This window comes from Eptatretus burgeri, chromosome 15, assembly GCF_056783735.1.
Source record: "Eptatretus burgeri isolate ZD-2024b chromosome 15, Ebu_testis_v1, whole genome shotgun sequence".
Classification (NCBI taxonomy): domain Eukaryota; kingdom Metazoa; phylum Chordata; class Myxini; order Myxiniformes; family Myxinidae; genus Eptatretus; species Eptatretus burgeri.
Genome location: NC_140975.1, coordinates 65,309,667 through 65,329,112, shown reverse-complemented (window position 1 = coordinate 65,329,112; position 19,446 = coordinate 65,309,667). Strand labels below are relative to the sequence as shown.

At 38.6% G+C, this 19,446-nt stretch overlaps 1 protein-coding gene across 1 annotated transcript in view; it reads left to right on the top strand.

The window, feature by feature from the left end:
- Positions 1-19,446, top strand: part of LOC147012359 (uncharacterized) — a 43,172-nt gene that overhangs the window by 13,457 nt on the left and 10,269 nt on the right. Inside the window, exons 3-6 of the mRNA XM_085856380.1 lie at positions 2,574-2,709; positions 4,436-4,549; positions 13,325-13,450; positions 16,927-17,084. Of these exons, the coding sequence (XP_085712506.1) occupies positions 2,574-2,709; positions 4,436-4,549; positions 13,325-13,450; positions 16,927-17,084 (534 nt within the window). The remainder of the gene's footprint in view (positions 1-2,573; positions 2,710-4,435; positions 4,550-13,324; positions 13,451-16,926; positions 17,085-19,446) is intronic.

The following is a 19,446-nucleotide window of genomic DNA, read 5'->3' as shown; positions in this document are numbered from 1 at the left end:
TGCTGTTGGTTTATCTGTTAAAGTATGGTCAACCTTTAGCTTTGTTTTGAGGATGGAATTGTGTTTGTGTTCAATGTTCATCCTTCTTGTTGTGTCGCTGATACCAAGAGAGCTTTTGGCACTTAGCTCAAGCTCATTGTACCCGATTCCTGCTTTCCTGTATCTATAAATATGGAATTTGAATACCATAATTCATTAAAGTTAACTGAGAACCTGGCTTTGTCATCAAAGTAAGCTCTTTCTCATTGCCTTCTTTTGCTTTTGCTTTTGCTCTTGATTATGGGAATTTAATGTTTTGCATGTTCGTAGATTTTAAAGAATTAGGATGAAAGTGTAATCAACTAGAAGGGCACTCGGTAGAGGGCATACCTCCGACACGCAATGCCTGATCCACGAGAACATATCGGGCCTGATACATTTTTGATATATCATGCTATATATAACGTTGTTGACCCTCTCTCTCAGTGGTGAAGAATCACTTTAAAAAATTCTCGAATCCAGATCTGAATTCGGATCTTCACCAAAATTGAATCAATTGTTCCTTGTCACACACCCAACGTGTCCACCAAGTTTCATCCAAATCCGTCTCCAACTTTTTTGAGATATCGTGCTACATATTAGTTTAGCCCGATCTCTCAATGGTGAAGAAGCACTTTCAAAATTCTCGTGGATGGATACGGATCTTCACCACAATTGAAACGGTTCGTCCAACCTGTCCTGTCACACACCCAACCTGCCCACTAAATGTCATCTGGTTCCATGCACAACTTTTTGAGCTATCCTGCATACAAAGAAAGAGACAAACAAGCAAACAAACAGAGAGGGGGTGAAAACATAACTTCCTTCACCTTCAGTGACGGAAGTAACAAAAGTATGAATTTTGCTTTTCAATATCGTCCTCTGTGACAGGAGAAGTGAAGAAATAACCACCAATTGTTTTAAATCCGACTACAGCAGCCATTTTGATAAAATAAGTGGGTGTGTTCCGTTAGAAAGTGGCTTGATTCCGAACGGAACACACCCCAGGTCTGAGTGATTCACCTGTTTGGTATAATCAGGTCAGAACTACTTCTATGTTTCACCCACATCATCAACTTATTGGCATAATAACTAATGAGGCCCATGAGAAGATGAGGATGAACTTTGGTGTTTTTGTGGTGGTGTCGGTTTTGGTGTCTGAACTTGTTCTATTAATTTGTGTGTGCTTGGGGTTTATACCACATCAGGGGGTCTTTATTCTTGTTTTGTTTTTTTTCAAGCCTTGAGATATTCACATGACCAGTGGAAATATGAGGGGGACATATTGCAGACAGAGCAAGTGGGGTGAAACCAGAGAGGAGACGGGAGAAGACAGAAAGACAACCGAATATATATATATATATATATATATATATATATATATATATATATATATATATATATATATATATATATATATATATATATATATATACATATCACCAAGTAATTATGTATAGATACACTTATGTACAAATCAACTCACCTGTCTGTTGGAATTTCTTTAAAAATCACCATCACAGCAAATGTGGGAGTTTTGTCTGTAAGTCGGGATATAAAGGGAATGAATCTCTGTTCAAATGGGAGTATAAATATGTAAGAGAAAGAGAGTAGAGGTTGGGTGGTCAGGGGTCAGGGTTGAGGGGTGGGGGGTAAAATAAAATCATGGGGAGGGATAAAAAAAACCTTTAAAAAAAGTTTTGGTTGCATAGTCGAGGCTCATGGAAGAGCTTTCTCCCAAAAACAATTTAATGTGGAGAAGCTGGTGCAGGATGAGTGAAGGAGGTGCCAGAATAGATCTTTTTGAGAGTAAAAATTTACTCGTTTTTTATTGATGGGTCAAATACTTTTTCCCTGAGTTAACATTAAAGTCAATGGGGGAAATTGGATAGTCCCAGAACCAACAAAATTCCCCTACTAACATCCCTTGGAGGGACGTTAAATTGGAATCCCATCTACCGGCATGAGTTGGTGTATGTTAAAGATCCCACGGTATCCTTCGTAAGGAGTAGGCAAATTATCGCCGGCACCCTGAACACATTTCAAATGCCTACCCTAACTACTGCTGGGAAGGTAATGGCAAACCACCCAGTATAACCTTTGTAACGAATTTACTTTGACAACACCGAAGATCTTGACCTGAATCCTGTTAACTTGTAACCAACTGCAGTTTACGGTTCATCAGAATGAGAATAAAAGAAGTACAACCACATGTATAATATTGTGTTGAAAATAGTCTTGAAGGTTAATGGTTTAATTAGTTGATTAGTTATCTTGTAATTGGCAGGGCTTTTTTTGTTTTTGTTTTTTTTTTGTTTCCAAAGTCAAGACTCCTGGAAGAGCTAATGGTTGGATTCTGGGTTATTTCGAGTTGATGTCATGTAAACCCCAATTTAGGTCCCCAGCAATGGAGTAAAAAAAACCCCACTAAGTATTATGGGGATAAATTTGAAGTATAGTATGATAAAACCACCAAGTTTACTCTTTAATATCATCACAAACAAACTCGATTGAATGCTGATGTAAACTTGTAACAAACTACAGTCTCTTCCCAGTGGAATGTTTGATAAACTAACTAGTCTCACAAAGCTGTATCTGTGGGGCAACAAGCTCCAATCTCTCCCTCATGGAGTGTTTGATAAACTAACTAGTCTCACAGTTTTGGGTCTGGACCGAAACCAGCTCCAATCTGTTCTTGTCCCATCTTATAGGAAAGTGTGATAAACAATATTGTACTTACTTATTTTAATAAAATGTATACTTTTTAAAATTTCATATGGAACCTGTGGTTGCTGGTTGCATCATTTCTGGGAGCATGGCGATGCCACTGATGCAGTGCCCCCTGTTTCCAATCATCCGGTACTCATTTTTGCTGACCTTGGAAGGGTATGACAGTGTGAGTCAACCTGCCTGGTGTTATTTAACGTTGTGTATAAAACAAGTCACAGAGGAAGGTGCTACTGTGTTCATTTGGAACGTCTGAGCCGGCTGTGCAATGTGTGGTCCTCCCTCACACCCGACACGCAAATGGTGGTTCCATCCTGAGTAGATGTGGGATGTTTTCCGTGTGGACGTTTATCATCCAAAACCCAATCTGTCCTATAAGGGACGATAAATAACTAAAGTCGTTTGTGATCAGGGAAACTCAAATCACTCAGAGACCAAGAGACTTCATGTGTGTATTTACTCAGTAAATGGGGAGGGAGGACAGAGGACATCAAGGCATTTATTTACACAGTTTCTTCACACAGATATGCACCCTGGATATCGGTGAGCAGTGATTCGTGATTTTGGTAGTTTTACCAGAAGGGGTCGTTGTCGAACCTTGAGCGCCCTGTGGAAATATGGTGGGGACAAATCGCAGAGCAGGGTGGTTGAGACTGGAGAGGAGATGGTGGAAGACAGAAAGACCACCGACCGACGTGCCTGCAGTGAGAGAGTAAGAGGTCCAAAGACTCAGCCTCATTGTGGGAGATGCCAATAATCCTGAATGCCTTGGTTTTCACAGGGTGAAGCCGAGAATAGTGAGAGGCAGGAGCACCAGCCCAGGGGGACAGCAGTACTCCATCAGGCTGCAGACGAAAGCTTTGTATGTGGTCAGGACCTCAGGTGGGCCAAGGAAGGTCTTTGCATGACAAAGGATTCCCAGTTGGCGACTGGCTTTGGAGGCCATTATACATTGTGCAGATGTTCTATTGTCCTCTGTATTAACGAAGCTCTATCGCAACTATGCAAGCAGAAGTTGTGATGGGGATAGGGTTGAGTATTTGTGGTTGAAGGCGAGGGTAGAGAGGCAGAGGTTGGGGTCTTGGGGTTTTGGAGGAGAGGTAGATCATTTGGGGTTTGTGGTGGTGGGTGTGGAGAGGTGAGGGGGGGATTTGAGGTCTTTTTCACATTATATATTGTGCAGATGTTCCTTACTTTCTGTCTGTCAGCCCTTCCCTCCCCCCCCCCCCACCACCCCCCTGCAACACGGAAATGGTCCTGAAAGAGAAAAGATTATAAAGTAAATGTTGCTTTAAATTAATCCAAACCTACAGGAAAATTAATATTTAAAAAAACGAGTTTGCACACAAGAGATTGCATCTTCACGCATATGAAATGCAAATAGTGAAACATTTATGACAGATTTACGAGATAACATTTTTGAATAAATCAAAAAAGTTGTTAAACTGATTTTACTATTTTATTTTCTTTATGTTCCAGATGCATCCAATTACAACTCAAGACATTCCTTATTTAACCTCACAGTTTTGATCTCTTTCAACCAGGATTCCTTTTCTTTCTATTTCTATCATGGTACTTTTACCATGGGCTTCTGCTTGCAGAAATATAATAGGATATACCACGGTGTTTACTCTTCAATTTCATCACAAACAAACTGAACTGAACGCCTTTCTCTTGTGACCAACTGCAGTCTCTTCCCAGTGGAGTGTTTGATAAACTTACCAGTCTCACAGAGCTGGGTCTGTGTTGTAACAAGTTCCAATCTCTCCCTCATGGAGTGTTTGATAAACTAACCAGTCTCACAGCTTTGGGTCTGGACCAAAACCAGCTGAAGTCTGTTTCTGTCCCATCTCGTGTCAAAGTGTGATTAACAAATCTTACTTGTTTTTGTGAAATATTTTGAATTGACTGGAAAAGACTATTTAAACAATCAGTATTGTTTTAATTGTTATAAAAATGATTTTGGTTATTGTTGATTCCCTGTTTTTAAAACCCTCAAGAAAAATCAATCAAATTCATGAATAATAAAATCAAAAACTTGTTAGTTAATGTATTTTTCTTTCATTACTACACGTTCGTTTTTGTTTTTTACAGGCTCCAAGACTCAGGGAGGAGTTGTGACACTTACGCATAAATTTAGACATTATATATATATATATATATATATATATATATATATATATATATATATATATATATCTTCTTCTTCTTTTGGCTAGCTCCCGTTAGGGGTCGCCACAGCGGATCAACCGTCTCGTTTTGTTGGCCGCATAATGATTTGGCATAGGTTTTTACGCCGGATGCCCTTCCTGACGCAACCTTGGTCACCACTTACGACACAGGGATATGGTACACCTATTCTAACCAGGGAATACACCGGGACCAGTTACACTGGTACTCATTCCGCCGACCTTGGAAGGATGGAAAGCTGAGTCAACCCCCTAGTGTTTTCGACTTGGATATATATATATATATATATATATATATATATATATATATATATATATATATATATATATATATATATATATATATATATATATATATATATATTCAGTGTCCCAACAGGGCTTGAACTCAGGACCTTTTGGGTCCCAAGCCACTGCACTAACCACTGCGCCAACACCAGGCTTACATATATATATATATATATATATATATATATATATATATATATATATATATATATATATATATATATATATATATATATATATATATATATATATATATATATATATATATATATATATATATATATATATATATATATATATATATATATATATATATATATATATATATATATATATATATATATATATATATATATATATACATATATATATATATATATATATATATATATATATATATATATATATATATATATATATATATATGACAACATCAACCTTGACCTTCACACAAACACAGGCTGTTGAGATTGGGAGAAATAATGTCACTTCCCAGAGCATCCTGGGTAGCAGCAACATTATCTTTGAGACGTTAATTTTCTTTCCATACTCAGCAGGACAATCAAGGAGGAATCACAACTGAGTCTGGGGTTTTTTCCATGATCTATCCTTTTAAATGCTGAGTATCCATCAAGAAAGCAGCATGTACCATTTTAATGTTTTTTGGATGACTTGGCGGTGGTTCGAACCGCTGACCTCCCGTACTCACTGAGTCTTGTGAGGACACTGAAATACGGAAAAGGTGCTGAAAGAGAAAAAATGAGTTGTGGTGGTGGGGGGTGTGAGGATTTGTGGTTGGGGTGGTGGCTTTGGATCCTAGGGTCCTGAGTTAAAGCCCCATTGGCTGCTGAATTAACACCACAGGGTTGACTCAAACTGTCATCCTTCTGAGGTCAGTGAAATGAGTGCCAGTGTTGCAGCCAAAAAGACTGCACATGAAGGGAAGGGGTATTGACGGATTTAGTAAATCTGCTGTTGGTGTGGTGCAGGCATGATGGGCCGAATGGCTTCCTCATGCACATAATTTCCTTGTAATCCCTGTAATCCTTGACTATGAAAGCACTGAGACTGATGCTTGTGTGCATAATTTGTGTCGCAGCAATTCCATGGGCTTTTAAAATTTAATTAATTGAAACCTTCACACACTCCTCCTAAAAGGAGCTTTTACTTATTATTATCAAGCAAGAGGAAATATTAAAATAAAAACATTTCAATCTTAGAAATTCAAGAAGAAATTAAAAATGATTCCTTTCATTATGGACCTCGAGCTCTCTTTATTCCATCCTCGTCTTCTGTCTTTAATAAGTTTAATGATTCAAACACAAAACATATCAAATATACCTTTGATAATTATTATTATAAAACACTAAAATTCTCACTGTTCACACAATGTACAAAAGCCTGGGATGTTTTCAGCTATCGCTCATTTCATTCTTCCTAAAAGTGTTAAAAAAAACTTAAATCACAACTTGGAGCGCGTAAAAAAAACCGAGTGCAGTTTATGATATAGAGACTCATCTTATGGGGTCGCGTTTGTTCATCGATCATCAAAAGTCTCGTTTCTTTGTAAATTTACACTTGGCAGATGATTTCAAAAATATGAATTTATAATATAAAAACAAAGAACAACATCAATTATTTATTATACAGTGCAGTCAACCATATAATATCGAGTGTAGGAATATCGTGGGTTTTAATGAATTGCTTTGGCATCCTCTTTGTGCACCGATTTAGTTATTGTTGGGCTTAATTTCGACCAATCACAGTTTTTAAACTGAGCTGTGATGTGTATGTCACACCACGAGGCTGTTGTACACATTTAATAATGAAATGGTGCCAAAGTGTAAAACGAAAAATAAAAGTAATTCGTTTTCATCTTATATGTTCACTGGTTTATGGAACTACAGAGCAATTTATGAAAGAAAGACATCAACACATTATAAAGGAAAACGATTTAAGAGATTAATAGCTTCTGAACATTTAATCTACTTCAACACACAGGAGACTTCATCATAAAGCCAATTTATGTTGATTTTACATGTTTATTTAAATTGTGATGTGTTTATTTTGGGCGACCGCCACCGACTTTCCTCTATATTTTATTGAGTGCCGAGGAACCTAACCCCATTATTCTAAGAAGAAATTGGTTTTCACTATCACGGTTTTGAATACCATGGCATTTTCCAAGAATGTAACCATCATGATATCTAAGGATTTACTGTATTAACATAGTTTGTAAACTATGTAGGGGTCGTGACCTAATTTAGCATAAATTGTGAAACAAGTACGGTGAATAATATGTCATGCTGTCAAAGCATTTTGAGTCCTTGATATTTACATTGGTAAAGTCCTTCCAGGATATGGGTACCACTGCAGAGATGCATTACAAAATCTTGAACCACTCCCCATGTTGTCCAGATGTATCACCTTATGATTTTCATCTTTTTTAACCGCACAAAGGTCATCTATTTCGGAAATGTTTTGTATTTATTGGTGTTTCGTGTTTCTGGTTCAGCAAATGGAATATATCAACTACTATTCAAAGTTTAATTTTTGTATTCATGGATGAACATTATCTGTATGAATTATGTTCAGAGTAAAAGTATCTGATGTTAAATGAATTTGTTATCCAAGTTTCACGTGGAGTCAGGAAAAGACTTCAGCTGGTTGCTGTACAGCTCCAGATATGTTAGCTTCGTGAGTTTATCAAAGATTCCCATGGGGAGAGACTTTAGCTGATTACGATCCAGTTCAAGCGTTGTCAACTGTGTAAGTTTATCAAAAACTCCACTCGGAATGGACTGAATCTTGTTGTCATCCAGATACAGCACCGTTAGTTCAGTGAGTTTATTAAACACTCCATCAGGAAGAGACTTCAGTTTGTGTTCAGTTTTGTTTTCTTTCCTTGGAAATAATTTTAAAATCAAAATACGAATTCAAATATTACTATTAATTGTGAAGAGGTTGGTGCTGTCTGTATACATTCTTAATTCTATTTTATTCCGATATTATTGGCCAGAATTGAACAAGAACATTATTTGGTTTGATAAACATGAGACAAAAATTCAACTTTTTAAATATACAGGCACATGACAGCCTATCTTTCGTGAAATATATCATCATGGAAGGATTGCTACTACTAAACATGTTGTTCTTGGTGTGAATGTCCATCACTGGACAAAGAATGTTTAAGTTCTCACCCTCCTGAACAGGATTTGTCACAGCATTTCCCATAATTACATTTGTGTGCTTGAAGCTTCAGTTGCACAAAATTTAATTGAGAAACACAACACACTGTCACAAAAACATTGATCCACAGATTTAAACCACAGTTGTATGGTATGTCAGAGAAAATCCTTCCAAGGAAAGTTTCAACACAAATGCGATTCGAGTTCAAAGAGGAAAAATTGGATAACAAGTCCGACCGGCATCTTCAAATCCAAACTCACATCCATTCGGGAAAAAATTGAACATTGCAACCACATGTGCAATCGGTGGTGCCATACTTCTTCCAGAAGAGAAATAAAGCATAAAAACAATGCATTCTTTCAGAAAAACATCAAAATATGATTTGCATCAAAAATGAATCAAAATGTTTCAGAAATGTGTGATGGCTTCTATTTTTAACATGCATCATTTTCTAAATGAACCAACAGTGCAGGCAGAATTAATCCACCAAGCTTGTTCCTTACATGCTGACGCTCTGCTAGCGAATGTTTGGATAAGCTGGGCATGGTTTAAAATCAGGAACAACCAATCAACCCCGAGTATTTTTCCATCGGTGGGCGGAAATGGATTTAAAAGACAAGAATCACAGGAGTGAGGAGGCACGTTATCGTGAGGTTTTCAGAAATGCCAGCACTACTCGGTTCTCTTTGTTTTCCCTCTTGACTATCAGCGGTTCCTACTACACTTCCCACAGTCTATTAATGTTGACTGGATGAACTTTCCTTTTTCACAGGCGTTTGTATTTTCATGTGCTGAAAATCAACATTTTGCGGCATATTTCCCATCCGGATTTTCGACCCGGGTTATGAGGAACATTGATGGAATCTTCGTGGAACCACTACGGATGAGCTTTCCTCTTTCCCGAGCTTTGTATTTTTGTCTGTTGAAAATCAATATTTTGCAATGTGTTTCCCACCAGGACTTTTGACCCAGGTTCTGAGGAGCATTGGCTGCATCTTGGTTGAACTTCCACCATTACAACCCATTTTGCTACTTTTGCTGTGTGCTATGGAGACTGCGAGACCGCCGGCATTCATCTAATCACCGTATGACCACACTCGAGTGGAAATTCACACACACATAATTTTTACAAATGCATCAAAACAACTCCTTCTGTGGAGTTCAGAGAACACCTTACCTCGTCTGGTCTTGAGAAAAAGGACATAGACGGGTCTTTTCAACTCTTGTTTTGCGTTTCTGACCACAATCTATATTTCCTATGAACTTCAATTTTGTCTGAATCTCAATGTTCTCCAACACTGATCACATGAGCGGCAAATGTGATTGGTCGAGTTGGTGTAATATTTCGTCTAATTAATGCTAAACTGGAGGTTTTTGGAAGTGCTTTTGGACGAACGACGATTTGTGTTCTGCAGTATTCAAGTGTATAATTTAATTGAAATAAAATAACCATTTTAGAGGCTGTTGAAAAAAAATAAGAAAAAGTTGTTTCCGAACATTACTGCCGTTGATGCACCATCTTTTACACCACTTTATTTAAAACGTTAAATAAGTTAATTGTGCATGTTGTGTGTGTCCTTTATAGCATCCTTAAAAAATACGTTTGGAATGATTTTCAATTTCCTTTGACTACCAGAGAAGCAGACAGAGTAAAACAATTACCTTCCCCCTCTCTGTGCATGTATGATCAGGACGAGATTACATACAATTTGCCAAATTCCGAGCCAAAGTACTGCTGAACTGCTGGTTCATATTTGGATGAATGTTCCAATTCATGTTCTGCAGTGTTCGAAATATCGTATTCAAGAGAAATTAAGTCGTTCCTCGATTACAGACTGACAGCTGTTCATGGACAGACAAGAGTGAACCAATAAATTGCTCGATCCCGCTTTATACTTCACACATGGTAAAAGTCACACCTCTCAGATTGTCCAACAGCCATATTTCTGGAGCTTCTGGGGGTGTCTTCTAAACCCAAGCATCATCATAATGTTGCTGCTGTGGTGCAAGGAAAGTCTTGCCTCTTTTGGTACTCAGCCGATAGACTATGACTGCCAACCATTAATCCACCCCATATCTCATCATCAGCTCCGTCTGGTCAACCCTCAACAGCTTGTTGTAGTTCAAAACTGGATAACCATACTATATATGAGAAGTATCTCTTTGTTAGTTCCTTTGTTACTTGCAAAATCGAAGATTCATTACTTGCACATTTGTTACTTTTGTTACTTGTGAAATCGAAGACTTTGGCGAGTCTGTTATTCTCTCTGTTTGTTTGTTCATCCATCGCCTACAGGTTGCAATTCGACACTGATCTTCATGAAAATTATACACCTGGTAGAGCTAGCCAAATGCTCGAAGCTCATTGTTTTTGAGGTCAATAAGTCAAGGTCACAAAAAAAACACAAATTTTTTTTCTGATTGACCGTCTCACACCTGATCAGAGCCGTCTCTCCAGAAACATCTCAAGCATTTGATACAGTCTGGCACCACGCCATGCTTTCCAAACTCTCTGCCTATTGCATCCAAGGCCAACTCCACACTTGGCTTACTGACTTCCTCCATTCTCCAAACCAAAGTTTGGCTCTCAAAGGATCCTTTCATGTCCTCTTCCTGTCAAGGCTAGAGTGCCTCAAGGCAGTGTTCTGGGACCCATCCTATTTCTAATCTTCATCAACCATCTCTCTGACACTTTGGAAGATCTTCTTTATCTCTTGGCTGATGACTCCACCATCTGCCAGAACATCTACCATCCTTCAGATAGGCAGGCACCAGCCTCATTCCTCTCTGTAGATCTTGATAGTATCATTATAATCAGTAAAATTCTTGGAATGTCTTTCAATCCTGAGAAATCTCACACACTCACTGTTTCTCTCTGAAAGGACCGTCTGGCAAACTTCCCCATCTACTTTCTTAATCCTCTTGAAGACATTCAGTCAATCAAACAATTGGGCCTCAATATCAGCCATGATCTTGTGTGGCTGTGGCGTACAGCAGCTGGATCATGAGCTCTACAGCATGAACATGTTCCCCATTGGTTAATATTTGTTGTGATATTTGATATCCCACTTGCACGGTAACCAATTCTCCAACCACGAGGAAATGAGTGAAGCAATCGAGAAAATGTCAACAAAAGAACAATTTGAAAACTTCCATTTTACTAACAGAGACTGTTTGAAGAAGAAATGGAGCAAATTTATTTGAAATATTCAGGGACTGGAAGTTATGATGTTTTGTAGCAAGAAAGAACGTTATTTTAAAACATGGCACGTACAAATGTTACCCTATTTTCTTTATCTTCTGGGACCTTTCATTTCGAGGGTACAGCCTTGTGAGCGTGTCAAAGCCTGAAGCCTCGGCCTTGCGTCTGGTGTGCTTATATCTTCTTTATTTATTAGACATCACATGTATGTAAATGGACACTCGTTTTACTCTGCTCGCGTTACACATCACGTGCAGCGAATTTCATCTCCCTGTGCTTTGTATTTTTTTTTAACACTTCTGTACACCACCATTGAGGCCTGGTTGCAAGTCACTATCTACATTTACAAACATAGAGATGTAATTACTCTTTAATGGAAAATGTTTTTCGATATATACAGGGGGCTGCAAAAGTAGGTATACAGTAATGAAAAACAAAACGTGCGCACAAAACGTATTTTATTGATTATACAAGCATATCAATAATAACATACCAATAATGAACATATCAATAATAAACACATTAATCCCTCAAATGTTCAAACTGTTTGCCCTCAGCATTTACACACTCCACTATAATGCTTACTGTATACCTAGTTTTGCAGCCCCTTGTATATTTTTTTTAATCCTGAAAAAATAGACGGCAGTGAACACACAGTTGTGTTAAAAAAAAATTGGCCTTTTTAAATTGTTCTTTTGAAGTGGAACAGACAAACACACAAATAAACAAACACGTTGTTTTATATGGTAGATTCATGTTCAAATATAACATTCCATTTAAATAAGTTTTTCGTCGATCCTAAACTGATGGTTACAGACAGATGGACAGATGAACCAGGGTTTATTTTAAGGAAATTTTGGAACTGCACAAATCTTTGAGACAGGTGCCATGGCCCAGTGTTTGAGATTCTCTGAGTCTGAAAAGCATTTGTAATGGATATTTTTTTTTACACATTTTATAGATTTTAAGTTCCTTTGTATCCTTCGACAAGGTACACAACAAAGGATGCCTCACTGGAGTCTATAAAATTAGAAAATATATATCTCGTCTAATATATATCGAATATACTAAAAAATATATATCTAGTCATATAAACACAGTGTTTTAAGTTTTAACCATCTTAGTATTTGACAAAAATTTTAAAACAAAGTACTAATCATTTGTGCATGTAAAATTAAAAACATACTTCTTGTCATAGAAACAGTAAATAAAGGTATTGTTGCTTTTGAGTATCATGGTCATGCATTGACATCTTGTTTCTTTAGATGACATTGGAGTTTTTATTATAAATTTTAGTACTGCACAAAATTGGATTTAGAACTGCACAGGTAGGGGTCTACTGCACGTTAAAATAAACCCTGAGATGAACATGTGCCAATGCTTAACCCCTGCTTTTCACTTCACGTGTGCGGGGTTACAATGATCGTTTCTGAAGCCGAGCAGTGACTTCTGGAGGCTTGTGGAGAAATGGGAGGTTTGATGGGGTAGATGAGGGAAACACTGAGGGAGATGATTTATTTGATACGAATTTCAAGCATTTTGTTCTTTAACAAGGTTGAGGCTCATTAAAGAGTTCCTCCATTGGTTGATTGGAAAAGTAAATAAGAGGGGGTTTTTTTGGTCAATCCTTCTGAAGAGGCATGGTAAGATATTTTTTTTATCATCTTACTCATAATTACAAGTCAATCACATATGCATGACCAGCCTGCAGTCCATTTATCTGTATACTAACCCTTGGGATTGTACTTGTCCTGGTGTCGACTATCTGAGCCGATGGTTACACACCAACTCAAAAAAGGAAACAAGCACCAGTGCTAAATGTGCCAAGCAGAGAATGGTTCTGCATTTTATCGTTTAAAACCATAGTTGTATCATTTGGTAATAAATGTGTGGAATTATAATTCCGTGACATCATTTGCAATAATACAGAAGATCATAACCTTAAAAAAAATACTATACAGTATATACCGTACATATATATGTACAGAAAAAATAGTCTGCATTGGTGAAATACCAGGAAGGAAATTTCAGGGTTGAAGAATTCGTGGTGAAAAGAGAGAAAATATAAAGTTGACATTTTGAGTGTAACCCATTTCTCGAGAAACTGGGGAAACCAAACATCTGCTGCAATATATAATGAATCAAATGCATTCACGATTGCTGGAAGGTGAATTAGTAATGAAATTCATGATGTATTGGGATAAGGAAAAGCCTATAATGTCACATTATTTCCCTGGAGGTGTATTCTACCCAGCTAATAAATGACTTTCTTGTTGAAACACTTTCTATCCATGGACAAAAATATCTAGTTCCCTCAAGTGTCCGACTTCTGGTGACATTTTCATCCTTATCTTGCACTGCTTCCCGAAGCTCTGGCAGGAACAGCTTGCAACCTTTACCCCATCCATCTTGCACATACAAGGTCTGCATCTTCCATTTCTTCCCTCATCCTAACCACCCTAGCATTGTTGACTTCTCCTGACTTTTGTTTGCTGCACTCATGATATGTCCAAAGTATAACAGTTTCTGTTTTATCATCACTTCTTCTCATGAACATGGTGGTCTAATTTCTTCAAGCACTGATTTGTTGGTTCTTCTCACAGTCAATGGAATTATTAACTTCTATTAACAATTATTGACTATTAACAATGGTTCTTCTCCATCAATAACTATTAACAATGGTTCTTCTCCATCAATAACTATTAACAATGGTTCTTTTCCATCACCAGATTTCAAACCTGTCCATCTTCCTTTTTCACCGTCCACGACTCACATGCACACATTGAAACTGGAAATACCAGGACATTCATCATCAGCCTACTCTTGGTTTGTTTTAATCACATCTTTGTATTTCCAGATCTTTATCAATCCCGATACTTCTGTTCTACTCAATGCTAACTATCTATTAACTTCTCCTCCACATTCTCCACTCACTTCAATCTTAGACCCCAAAGAAGGAGAAACTTTACATTATTTCCACCTGATCATTTCCCAATTTGAACATACATTGGTCTTCTCAGGTGACAATATTTTAGTCTGTTTTAGGTTTAAGGCCCGGTCACACCTTGAAGTTTTAGCCAGCGATGGCAACGTATTAAAATGTATGTAAAACGCTGGCTTACGTTGAACTTTTGATGTTTTTTTTTAAAGATTCGGATGTATTCATAGCGACTTGGTCTTATGTATAACGCATTGGTAATGGACACAGAACGTTTCGTTGTGTTATAGATAACTTATACCAACGAATGCTGAACCTGTTGTCGGCGTACACAACCGATGCCCAACGATAGTCTAACATAGCGCGTTGCACGCATTGCTGATGATGTCGTGACGTAGCCTATTAAAAGGCTGACGCACAATGATTCGAATCATAACTGCCGTAGAAATGGAAGTAACAACATCGCGGTCACACCTTGGCGATCTTGCCAGCGTATGCCGACCTAAGAAAAATGTGTCTAAAACGTTGGGGCACGTCAAATACGGTATGAGTAAGTTTGGTATACGTGAGTAGAACGCTAAAGTACGCTATCATACGTCGTAGTAAGTAGAGTACGTCAAGAAATTTTAAACATGTTCAAAATTTTACGACGTACTCGGCGTATGACACACGTTCCGCATGCGATGGGGATAAGTTGTACACACGATATGTGGACGCTTACACACGTCCACAAAGGCTACTTCTAAGCTACTCATAAGTCAAAACACGTCGCGGTAATGTCTTTTTTACGCGAAACTTATTTCTAACTTATGTTTGACGTGCTTTGAACCAATTCTTTACGTAGTCCCAACACACGTCAACGTATGTAGACGTATTCCAATGACGTCTTCCGGTCGACAAAAAAAAAAAAATTACTTGTTTCTAGCTTACAACTGCCATATAAAGACGTGTTCCCAGCGGTTTTGGGAATTGGTATATAAAAATGCTGCTCATAAAAGGGGAACCCAACAGTGTTTTCGAGTCCTTTTTGAGTCGATGTCCATGTCAGCAGTAACAGTATCAGTATCAGTATCAGTATCAGTATTAGTATTAGTATTATTAGTTTGTTCATGTTGGCAGTAGTAGGTGAGTGTGAGGGGGAGGGTGTGGGTTATGATGGATCCTCCTTGCGTCCGCGTGTCCACGGGTAGGAGATATCTTTGCACCATTGTTCGAAGTTCTTGGCGGCTAATTTTTTATGGGGCTTTTTCAACAATGAGCTATAGCTTGTTTTTACGATTTAGGTCTATTCATAACGGGTTGGACAAATGCACAATGAACTAATAATGTGCATAGAGCGCTTTGATTACTTATAGATACGATATACCAACGAATAATTATCGTGAAGCCGGCGTTCACAAACTATGCCCAACGATAGCCTAACTTATCCATATCGTGCGGCAGTTTATCTTTGCCGGTGACGTGGGGTTTGCTATTCATAGGCTGCCACTCAACGATTTAAATGGCTGCATCTCCACTATTGAAAGTAGACGCTTGTGCTCAACAATTGGATTTTTTTTACACTCAACGACTTTTAAACGGTACCACTCAGCTATTTTCATTGTTTACAATGAACGATTTAAATTGCTGTCACTCGCCTTTGTTTTTTGACGCTGGGGTTTTGAAATTTTAATCGTTTCTATTGAACGTGTTAAAACGCTCAAACTCGACTATTTTAAATAGACGCTGCCGATGGACAATTGGAATCATAGCCAAGCTAGACATCGAAGTGTGAACATCCTCGTCATGCCGAAGAAAAGTTTGAAGAATGCTGCAAATAAGTGTCCTGGCCGTGGCCGTGGACGCTGACGCAAGGACGATCCATTATACCGACGTCTTTCAGCCTATGAGTAACTTAAAAGTAGCGTCTGTCGACGTGTGGCAACGATCGCGTAATGTGCCAACAACACGTTAATCATAGGTTAGAAATAAGTTTCGGGTACACTAAACATTACCTCGGCGTGTCTCAACTTATGATTAACTTACAAGTAGCATGTGTTGACGTCTGTCAACGATCGCAGACCGTGCATACAACTTATCCCCATCGCATGCGGAACGTGTGAGTCATACGCCGGCATACGTCGTGAAATTTCAAGCATGAAAAAATTTGAGGACAACCAAAAAGTACAACGTTTAAAGCCAGCGTACAACGACGTCTGGCAGTGTTTTTCAGCGCGCTCTCAATGTTATCAAAACTTACCCATAACGTATTCAACGTGTGCCAGCGTTTTAGAAAAAAAATTCAAAAATCGGCATACGTTGGCTAAAACATCAAGGTGTGACCGGGCCTTTAAATGGAGATCAGATTTTTCACTTTCGTTCCTCACTGTCTGCAGCAGTTTCATCAAGTTGTCTTTACTTTTTGCCAATATAGTGGTATCGTCAGTATACCTGAGATTGTCGATATGTCTTCCTCCAATCCCGAGTCCAGCCTTCAAGTCATCCAGGTTCGATTTTCTCATGATGTACTCACCATACAGATTGAACGAGCAAAGTGAGAGAATGCATCCCTGTCGAACCCCCTTTCCAATTCCAAACCATCCCATCTCTCCATACTCTGTTCTTATTGTAGCTTCTTGTTTAGTGCACAGCATTGGTCTCCAACCCTTTTAAGCACAAGATCACTTTTAGAATTGCAAATGCAAAACGAGATTTTTCATGAAAAAAATCTACTTCACTCTCACCCCAAAAAATGTACGCGATGTATAACTCACCTATTCTGAGTGTGACACCTGTGCTTTAAAGTCTGGGTCGTAGTTTGAGATGGTCAGTCTCATACAGTCCATCAGATGGGCAACTGTGAGATGAGTGCAATATATGGACTTTATGGTTTCATGTGACAAAAAGTCATCTCACAGAGGTATGTGCAACCAAAGTTGGGCTTCATGCCGAGTGCACAGCATGTCAGAGGAGGGTACTACTCTTTTTGCAAGTCCCCCAAAGACATAGCTTTAAGCTTTATGTCATTTTGCATCGTGATTATCTCCATGTCAAATCCAATGCTTTGTTCAATCACCTGCCAACATTTTGCTATCAGTTCTCCAATGTCCTCTTGAAAAAAAAGAATTTGAGACAAACAATGATTTGTTCCTTCCAGTCTACCCCCTGAAATTGTCTGTTGCATTTCTTTTCTAATCTGTTCAGGTCATCGCAGAATTTTTTTTGAATGGAAAAATCCCTTTGATATTTTGTCGGATTTTCTCCAAATTTGGGAAGTGCTCTGTCATGTTGTTCTTTAACTAGGAGGACCACAAGCCCAGTTTAAACTTGAATGTATTCCCTGCACTGATCATGTGTGACAGATCTATATCCCTCCCCTGCAGTTCGCAATTCAGCTCGTTCAATTTTGCTGTTATGTCTATAAGAAACCACAAGTCAGGCAAACACACATTATCTGACAGCTCGTTCTTCACTCATTTTTTTTTCTTGAAGAAAGGTGAAAATTTCAGGAATCATATATAAAAAATCTTTGGAGTACTTTTCCTCAACTTAACCACCTCACATCTGCATGAAGGATTAACTCACTGTTAGGTTAGGTATGGGAGCTTGCGCCAGAGCAGTGCGTCACTGCATCCACTTTCCTTTGGTACTCCAGGGGCCTCCGTCTGACCACACACCAGACAGATGCCTGGCCCATCCCCATATCCTAGAGATACTGATCAACCTACTGCAACCACGAGGCACATGATTAGCCCATTGGCTTCCTCCACTCCGGAGGCTCGTTTGCCCAGAGAATCTCGTGAGCAGGATCAGCATCAGGAAATCGAGCCATATAAGAGATGTAACCAAGTTTTAATGTAAAATGTATATTTATGCTCTGCCCATATGTTGCATCATCTCCGCTGGGGTAGGTTGCGGGGCTGGTGGCTCTTCCCAGTCTGGCAGAACGGTGGTCATATGTTGAGAAAGCATGGTTTTTGCCATCACACTTGTAGTTTTTAAAAATAAAGTAAAACTGATTTAAACCTAAAAGTGTTGGTAACCTGCCTGGAGCACTCTTTCATCAAAAAATCGGGACACTCTGCTATTCTAGTATAGGTGTCAATGCACTCCCTGGTTTGAAGCCCTGGAAGAAAGACTGAGAAGGTGGTGACAGACTCACTGCTTTCTGGAAGACAGTTTCATAGATGGGATAAATGAGAAATAAGAAAGTTGAGATGTACATGCAGTTAGCTTGGATTTTGGAAGTTTATCCAGGAGGGGTTAACTGGACGAACACGTGCATCCTGGAGATGCTGGGGAGAGTCAGAAGACTGAGAGAGTGGAGGAAGCAATGTGGAGAATGTATGGTGGAAACCTGCCTGCAATGTGAAAGCATCAGACCTTGTGTTTCGGCCTCGTCGTTGGTGGTTCCAATAATATTGAGAGGAACTTTTTTATACACTGATCATAGTTATAAACTAAATTAATTGAAGAAGCAGCTTCTGTCTCTCCCTCATGGAGTGTTTCGTTACAAATTTCTGCGATGACTACTGCTGTGAAAGCAATGGCTTAAACCACCCAGGATAAGCCTTGCCGAGAAACTGCTCCAGCAGCGCCGCCGCTCTCTAACAGAGTGCGGTATATCAGAATCAGAATGAATTATTCACAATTAGATCAAAAATAAATAATAAAAACGGATTTTTTCATCAAAATAACAAAACTTCTTCAATTGATGAAATGTTTTCCTTAACTGTCACAGTAAATATAAATGTTATTACTTGGCCTGTTATCATAATGCCTGGTGTTTGCTTAATGGTTAGGGGTGGTGGGCTTTAGATCCTTGGGTCCTGAGTTCAAATCTTGCTCAGCTGTTGAATTTATACCAGGTGGGGTTAACTCGGCCTGTCATCCTTCTGAGATGTGCCCAGCATGCT